A 9287-nucleotide genomic window follows, 5' to 3' on the forward strand; every position below is an offset into this window, starting at 1 on the left:
TGGGTGTCACAAAGACATTTGCCACCCCACAAGACTCCCAGCCCCATCATGTCTGTGAGGCCAAAGACATGTGGCTCAGCCCTGCATTAGGCTGGTGCTCTGCCCTGAGGAAGAATTTGGTGAACTTGCAAAGAACAAAGCTGGGAGCAAAAAGCTGGATTTGAAGATGCTTCCTCCTGCCCAACAGTCTGCTCCTCACCTGGCCACATGCCCTCTGCTCTCAGGCAGGCAGTGTGATCTGACATGGACCTCACACTGGAACCCACCTCAAGCAAGGTGCTCCTTCGCCACTTTGACCATGGCACTCCATGTTGGGTCTCCATTACCCAGCATCAGGAACCCACTGCCCTTCACTGCAAACACTTCAGTCTGCTGGAAAAGGCATGTGGACAAGCAATCTAAATTGCACATTCAGTAACCTTCTGGAGTGTATTAAACTCCTCCCTCCTGAACTTTGCATTGGAGGCAGTGATGGACTCAACTTCCCCTACTCACAAACACCTTCCCTGCTGGTCTCTATGTACACGTGCCATGCTCTGGTAAACTGACACCTGTGTTGCTCAGCCTGCTGCATTAGTGAGATCTGGGCAGGCTGTCCAGTCAGCAGGCTGGGCTATTTTCGTAGTGATGCATCTGCTGTGGAAAGCATTTTTCCCCACAGCTGCCCAATTGGTTTTCTAGGTGCTGTGGAGCACAGCTAGCTTTCAGTCTGAGCTTGCTGCAGAAGGGGCTGTCTCTCTACAAAGCGGCTGAAGGCTGTGCCAGCCTTGTCCTACACCTTCCTCCTGTTCCCTACAACTTTCCATAAGCTCCAGCTCTCACTTTTTCCTTTCCTCGGCCATTCTTGCGACCCTGATAGCTGCCTCTGCCCTTCTGGGCTACTGCAGTACCTGTGGCAAGGAGGAGACGTGTCCAAAATGCAATGAGATAATGCAGAAAATCTGGAATGCCCCCTGGTCAAAGCATGGGCTGTGGCTGCTGATGGCGGTGACCAGCAGCTAGTGATGGCCAGGTTTAGGCGCTGCAGGTTTCTGACAATCCCAGCAGATGGGATCTCTGTGGCTGAAGCTTCATTCCTCCTGCAGCCAAAGCGGCATAAGCCATCAGTTGGAGATAGCTGTGGAAGATTCTGGTCCTTGCATAACTGGTCACTGCTTTTGTCAAGTAAACTGGTGACACCTGGGTAAGTTTTGGAGGGTAATTTTTCTGTTTTGCCTGGGTTCAAAGCATTCTGTGAGGAGAGGCGAATTTAGCAGAACATGTGTGAGAACTGGGATAATGATACCACAGTTACCAGTGCTGACCAACAGGTCCCCAGAGCAGATGGCTGGCCCTTCCTTGAACAACTGGGTATTACAGAGCCCCTCAAATCCCAAGGCTTTGCTCTGTGCTCCTTTACTTACAGCCCTTACTGCATAGCTGTGTCAGCAGTGCACTTGCTCCTCTGTCAGCCCTGCACAAACTACAGCCACCTGAAAAAAAAAATGCAGCCAACACTGACTGGTTAGCAACTCCTTCCAGATGGTACCAAAAGCAGCACTGATAAAACTTCCATGTTCTGTAAATATATAATTCCTAGCAAGGTTTTTTTCAACAGCAGAGATTCCGTTACTCTGGTGGACTTGAGGTCAAAGTCTACAGGTTAGATTCTGCAAAGCCAAAAATTCAAGCTGTGGGATTTCACCTCCATTTAATGGTGTGGGCTGAAAGGAGGGATGGGCAATTTGCATTGCAAAGTATATGCAGGTGGCAGTGCAATATGTTATTACTGAGATTAGAATTTACACTTATAGCCCAAATTGAGATTGTATTTGTCTGAGAAGTGATGGTACCCTGGAAAAAAATACTAAACATCTGCTAATTTAATATAGAGTGCATCCAGTAAATATCCTTTTGGTTTCCTATTTCCAACTAAGATTGATTTTCTGATCAAAGAAAATTTGATCAGAACTGCATAGACAGTGCAATAGCAGTGATATTACATGGCTTGAGGATATGTGTTGTACCTTTGAATCTCTACAGGAAAGGCAGCCAGGAGGGGATGATGATGGCTTCTGGTAGAAGCTCTGCAAGAAATAATAACTCCTCTTTGGTTTTGGAAAGGAGTTATTTTTATGTATTTCTTTCCTGCTGTCAATCAGAGAAATCCTTTCCTCACTTTGAAAGCACAGACAGTTTTATGCCTGTAAAACTCTTGGGATGCCTTGGTTGAACCCTATACTAGTTACAGTTATTACTACTTCGGTTTCTTTTGTAAAGTCAAATAGGGATGAACAGTACCACACCATCATTTTGGTGTTATAAACTATATTAACAAGATTAATCTCCATTCTCTCACATTTCTGCCAAAGGATAGTCTCCTTCTCCTTCCCCTCCCCCTTTCACCTGTCCCTGATAGATCAGCTTTTGCCGTCACAGGTAGCATCCCACCCACCCAAATTCTGAGTGGTTTCTGGTTAGCCTTTACCAGTCATTTTACAATATTGTCTTCCTCACTCTGCTACTACCATGCATTAAGTATTCATTGCTCCACAATGCTTGTTAACTCCATGGTTTGCTGCTAATATCTGGGTCTGAATGGAGACATCCTACTCTGAGTATTCCCAGTACCATCTGCTGCCTTTCTTTATTTCCATTTCTAGAAAGGGTTTTTGCTGATATCTGAGAAGCAGGGGAGAAATCTGGATACAGTTGACACAAATCCCAGAAAGCATTTGTCTGTTTGTCTTGTGCACTAATTAGTGCAGACTTGGTCAAAAGTGTTCTGAACTTTTAAATTTTTTTTTACTCATTTCTATAGCATCTATCACCATGACAGCATTCCTGCTTCAATGGCAGGAAATTAAAACACATAATGCAGGCAGCTAATCAAATGCAGAAGCAAACAGAAGAATTTTGCACAGAGTCCTCAGTGTCGCTACGGTCCTGCTTTGACAGTTTCTCTTTCTGCAGGGAAAAAAGATGTTTTGTTTGTTTCAAATTCCCTTTTCCCTTCCAAGCGTAAACATGAAAATTATCTTCCTCTGTTGGGATGTCTTATTTATTTTCCTGCTAGAGTAGATGATGTTTAATTATTTGGAGATTTTCATTCATGGCTTGGACAGTTCAGCATGGGGATTATGGGAGGATTGGTGTAGACTGACCTGTGCTCTTGAGGTGCAGCCTGGTCTTAGCAGCTCAGTGTCCCCATGGCCAGACTCTGTCCCCCCACAGCTAACCAGGCACTGCCAGATCTCCCTTCCCTGCCATGTCAACAGCATCTTGATTCGCTTTGTCCTCTGCGCTGGAGTTAGGAGCTCTCTGCACATGGGCAAGGGGCACAATGCCATCTCAAGGCTCCCGCGGTGCAGCACACTTCTCTGGCAGAAGCAGGTGGAAAGGCAGCTGTCCAGCTTGTTTCCACACACCAGGCTGCCTGCTCAGCCAGGCAGCGGGGCTGGTAAGAGGTTTCAGCAGCCAGAAAAACCTGTTGAGCAGAGAAGAGAAGTTAAACCTGCCCAGTTAAAGGGGGACACCAAGCTGGCAAGGCTGTGCTTTATTGCTTTTCTTTTGGGACAGCAGGCACCAGCAGGGAAGAACTGGGAGCTTGTTTTGCTGGATAGGAGTCACTGAGCTAGTAGGCTCTTAAGAATAAATAATTCACTTAAAGAGGAAAGACTGAGGCACTGAACCAGAATAAAAACAGAAGGGTTGTGCAATGGGATCCAATTGAATGGAGGCACACCTTGTGGGGTGAGGACAGGTACAAGGAGAAGCCCAATAGGAAAACAATTCCATGCAAAGCTCTCCCTTTGGGAAAATGGGGTCTTTTCAGGATCCAAACTAGATCTCTTGTCTGAGCTTCATTAAGCTTTTTTATTTTTGAAAATAAAAAATCAAAAATAAAACTCATATTTGAACACGAATGTTATTGTAGTTCACAGCCTCTCATGATTTTTCTCCGCTTCTTCCTTTCCAGGCTGCAGCCAATTCATGACTCTGCATGTTGCAACCCTTTGCCATGGGCATCATTCACATGCAAACCTAAATCCCTCCAACCCAAGCTTGTGGCAGTAATGACTCCAGAATCATCAGCTCAGCTGGTCAATGGCAACATGTGAGTAGCAGAATTAGGGATAAAACTCTGCTTGTCTGATGCCCTTCATTCTGGACATTGGGCTGTGTGGTGTGCTGCTCACCTCTCTCTTCAGCACAGGAGGTTTTCCTGGTGTGAAGTGGCTAGCCTGTAGTTAGGGCATATGTTTATGACTATCTACATGCTGGGGTGAGAAGCACAGTCATGTGATGGGAGCAGTATTTGGGCTTCAGGTGAGCAGATAACGGCCACACTTAAAATTATTGTTTAAAAAAGAAGCTTTTTAAGAAAAACATGAAAAATAATGTATTTCAAGTAAGTGTAACATGGCTTATTTGTAGTAACAAATAAAATTATTTTGGGCTGGTTTTAACTTTGACAGAAACCCTTTGAGCTGTTCACATTAGGTATTGCATGTGTCAATCACAGCCTGGCTGCTGGTGGAGACTTCAATTTGAACTCTGCTAACTTCTCTTTTATACTTCCATCAAATCATCATCTATACTGGCGTTTATAGATTATTTCTTTTGGGGGTAACGGAATTTTACCAAACCCAATATTCGTATTATTCCCCTTGCACCTAAATTAGTTTTTATTGTATTCTTTTGAGTCAAAAGTTCAAACAGCTACCACACTACAAAGGAGCATCCTAATGGGAAGCTTTCCTAATAAGCTTTCTTTAGTGCTAAAAATTGAAATGCATTTTTTTCTTGACAAGCACTGATAAAATGTCTGCCACATAATTTGCATGTATCATGCAGAGCTTGAGTTTTTCCCTGAACCCAGTTTTTTTGTTTTGCCCCTGCAAACTAAGTCTGGATTTCATGGAGCCATTGAGAAACTCATCTCTTAAATCCACATACTAGCATTGGAAGTCTAACTTACCTCAAAATAATTACATTGCTTCTACCTCAGGTTGTAAACTTGGGTGTGTTGTTAAACAGCTGCTGGGTTTCATTGTCCAAATTAACAGAATGATGCAATGTGCACAGCAATCAGGTCTTTTCCACGGTGTGAGATGCTCCACAAATCTAAGAGACTCATTATTTGCCCATCCATTCAGATACATATAGAAGAAAATAATTTACCATACTAATGAATACATTAGTCTCTTTTTTAGTTCTCCATCCACCTTTTTGGAGTTATTTACTTGATACTAATTACCGGAAAACACTCATGATTTTGTGGAGCTGTTTTACCCAAGTAGCATTATTTCCTGCTGTAAAGGGCACAGCAAGGTTAAATACCAAATGCCACTTGATGTGATTTTTGCAGAGATTTTGGGCATATGGAGCCACAAAAGTGCCTGAGGCCGTCATCAGCTCCTCTTGGCATCCATAATCAGGAGGAGTGAGCTGATTGTCTTTCCTTTCCATAACCCTGTGTTTCAGTAGGAACTCTCCAAACTATTTTATGCAATAATGTCTTGGTGAAACTTTCATTTTGTGTACATAGCCAGACAGTGTCTCCTTGCTTTGAAAACTGATTTTATATCATAGCATTTTTCTCTTGTCTCTGTTTCATATTTCAAGTGTCAGTCTAGAGGCTGCTATTTTAGAGTTTTTTCTTTTCCTTGCATGCTTGCTTTAAAACGTTTTGTGGATATTGAGTATTAAGTGTTTTAAATGGCTAAAAACAGAATACATTGATGTAGATTAAACAGAAATGGATTTGAGACTGCAGCAACCATGGCAGCTTCACATGCTACCATTGGAAGGTATCATAGTTTCTGAAGCAGCCAATGTTAGCACCTGAGTAGTACTCACTATCAGTCACGTTCAGACTAAAGTTTGCTTCATTTTTTTTCTTAATTCTCTTGGCTGCAGATATGTACAGTTTTCTGTTCTTGAAAGCAAATCAAAGTTTGTCTTCCAGTCATCTGAGGAGAATAACTTTATGAACCCTACAGTAAACCTGCATGAACATAATCACACAGCACTTTTCAAAAATTAAAGCAATCCCCAAAAGCTTTTTGCTTCATAGGGAATGGGTGGAGCTCACAAGTGCCTGCTAAGGGTAATGGGCTTTAAATTTCATCTCTATTCTCTGATCCACAGGGGCAATTCCTCTCAACCTGATCCCAAACTCTGCAGCAAACTGTTGTATTTAAAAGCCCTTGGGAGAGTATTTCATGGAATGGAGATTAGAAAGCAAGAACTGAAAACTGAAAGTGCTTCGTGGTGTCTCTTTAACAGCTTAGGATTGATTCATTTTAGCATTTGTGTCTGGGTTGTATTCACTGCTGCCTCATAGATCAACAGCACGATGAAGTCCCAGCTCTTGTTGATGCAGCATATGGGAATGGGATCCATTATCTTTAGTTCCCAAGACTATAAAATGTCTAATAAACTCAGCAGCCAGAGTGCCAGATTTGTGCAGCACTGCCAGCTGCTCTAGCCTTGTTGTCTATTAAGCTATGTTTTTGGTTTCATTATTGATGGAGAATGCTGATTGTCAAGCAAATTATGTCACGTGCAGATTTGAGGCACTTCACTAATGCATCAATGATATTGGAGGGTTGAACAAGGTTAAAGGTAAGGGAAAACCAACCAGAAAAGAGTCCCCATCACTTAGAGGGTGAACTCATGGCTCACCTGGCTTCTCCTTTGGAAACTAGGAGGCCTCCAAAGTTGTGCCTATGGGAATTTTAAATTAATGCTTGCTGCAGCAGAGAGGGAAATAAAAATTGTGCATATCAGAGCAAGAAGGCGACCCAGCTGTGAGCAACTAGCGCTCATAGCAGCAGCAAAGCCACTTGGTGGGATTCCACTCACCCTAGTGCTCTCCTTCCCCATCCAAGTCCTGCTTCCTTCTTTCTCTTTTGCCAGCCATGGTCTGGAGCAGAAAACAGGAGAAACACTCAGTTCACCACTAATTAAAAAATATTTGCTCATTATCCCATAAGCCTCTTTCTCACATTTAGCTTCTTTCTCCCATGTCACCATGACTTGTAAAGTGATTTCAGCTGCTGTGCCTTCTCTTGCAGGGAGGAAGGGAAGGAGGGAGGGATTCATGCTGAAATGAGAAATCAATTTAAATTCACACGGGCACAGTCAATCCTTAATCAAATCAGCAAACTCAGGCTGGCTGCAGGAATCTGAGTAGGAAGTTCAAATATCTCAGTCCCAAATGTTCATTCTCTATCACAGAACTCACGTCAGGGTGTCCCTGAGCATTAATCTGCTGCTCCAGCACTTTTCTCAGTCTTTTCCCCAGCTGCATTATAATTTGTTCCCTAGTTTACATTATAATTTGTCTCTCCTCTATTTTTCACACTCACCATTCTGTAGCTCTTGCTATAACTTTAGAATAAATTCCACAGTCACTCTAAAACTGGTGCAAAACATCATCTTGCACATGAACATTACTATGGTGGGCTGGGGGAACAGCTTCCTACTCTGCTTCTCTTGCTCCCTGTGCATTGTCACTAGGGGCATGTTGCAGTTCCTGACAGTATTATTTTCATTGCTTTCTTTACTCCTCTGGGACATGGAGATCAAGCACAGCTAGGCAACATTTTCAGTCTCTAGTGTCTTTAGTTTAGGCACTTCAAAATCAGCAGCAGACACTCAATTGGAAGTTAATACAAGCCAGCATCCACAGCTCCCATTTAATCCACTGACTATGGATGCCTTTGATCATTGTCTAGATATTATTTCTTGAGAAGAGAATCCTGTATCCCATGGGCAGGATCAGTTTCTGTATCTTGGATATCTTGGACAAGGGAAACCAAAAGTTGTAGTATTAATGTTAGCATAAAAGCAGAAGGAAACGTTCCCTTGAGTCTTACCTGGGCCAAGGTCTGTAGGAGTGGTGATTAGAGCAGCTATCACACAAGCTGGCAGGGAGGCTGTTCTTGACTTGCAAGTCTGCTGTCACTGCCAGATGCCCACTGGCTCCTGAAAGCCTTCCTAGGGCATTTCCAAAGCCTCAGTCTTTGCCATCAAGAGCTGCAGCACTGGGAAAAACCTGCTAAACGCTCCTGCCAATGATTTTGCAAGGAGCAGAAAGTAAGAAGCTTGGGAGCCAGGAATTTCTTTTAAGGAATGCAGATCAGAGGTTTTGTGCAAACTACTCTCTTCAATTATTTAATACTTCCTGTAATTACTGAGTACTTAAAAATATTCTGGGGAATAATATCTGGGCCCTTCTGTTGTTCCCTTCTATTTATTGCCACAAAAGGTCTCAGCCATTAGAAATGCTAAAGGATGACTTTCATAAAAATGAGGGACATAGCAATGGTGTGTTTGAAAAAAAACACAAATTCTGCTTGAAGTGAACTGTATGTCCTGATCAGAAGACACTAAGAGCTGGAGGATTCGTTACTTCCATTGATACCTTGATCACAGCTTTAGACCTTTCTTCTTAAAATTGTATTCTTACCATGTCAATTTGTCTTTCCTGAGATTCCAGTTACTGGGTCTTCTTACCTCTCATGCTAAAACCCGTCATGGGCTTTGCAAAGGTAACAGCACGTTGTAATCAAGTCACCTTTCAATCTCTTTTTTTTTTTTTTTTTTTTTTGATAGGCTAAACAGGTTGTGCTCTGTTTTTTTTTACAGGAACTGGCCTCATCTCAATGACACACAGTTTAAGAAGCCCATGCCTGAATCTGCTCACATTCTTTGTATACAGAAATTATTTTACTTCCTTTTAGTGCAGCTTTGCCCTCATAACCTGTGTTCAGCTGCTTCTCCATTATGACCTTAAAGCCTTTGCTGTTATTGTGGGATTACCCTGCTAGCCCATTTCCAGGAGTGGCTTCCACTCTGCATCCTTACCTTTACAAAGGCCTGTATTTAGATACAATTTGTTTAAGTGAGCCTACCTTACCAAATGCACCATCTTCTACATGATTTACAGTATCTCTGAAGCACTTTTTTTCACAATCACCAAATACAGGATGCTGACCTCGTGCCTCTTGTTCCAGCTCCACAGCAGATCTGCCCTGGGAAGGGACTGTAGTCTGTGGGAGATCATAGTGTGATTCCCCAGGGTGTGGCTTTCAGCCAATAAAATGGGGAAGAATTTACTCCTCAGCTTCATCAGCATATTTGCTGCTGTTTGCCTCATCCTTGAGGTAGATCATTTAGGTGTATCTTAGGTAGAAAATGCTTTCAATGTCTTGGTCACTTCTGACCTGCAGTGGAAACATCTCTGTTTGAATCCCACTGAAAACACCTCAATTCTTCATTGAATGCAATTTTCACTT

General features: G+C 42.8%; 1 protein-coding gene across 1 annotated transcript in view; it reads left to right on the forward strand.

The window, feature by feature from the left end:
* The window catches only part of CXXC4 (CXXC finger protein 4), a 182161-nt gene extending 172875 nt beyond the window's left edge, over window positions 1-9286 (forward strand). Inside the window, exon 2 of the mRNA XM_085579022.1 lies at window positions 3959-9286. Within this exon, the coding sequence (XP_085435148.1) occupies window positions 3959-3976 (18 nt within the window). The 3' untranslated portion in view covers window positions 3977-9286. The remainder of the gene's footprint in view (window positions 1-3958) is intronic.
* The last annotated feature ends 1 nt before the right edge of the window (window position 9287 follows it).

This window comes from Lonchura striata, chromosome 4 (assembly GCF_050655825.1).
Source record: "Lonchura striata isolate lonStrDom1 chromosome 4, ASM5065582v1, whole genome shotgun sequence".
Taxonomy (NCBI): Eukaryota; Metazoa; Chordata; class Aves; order Passeriformes; family Estrildidae; genus Lonchura; species Lonchura striata.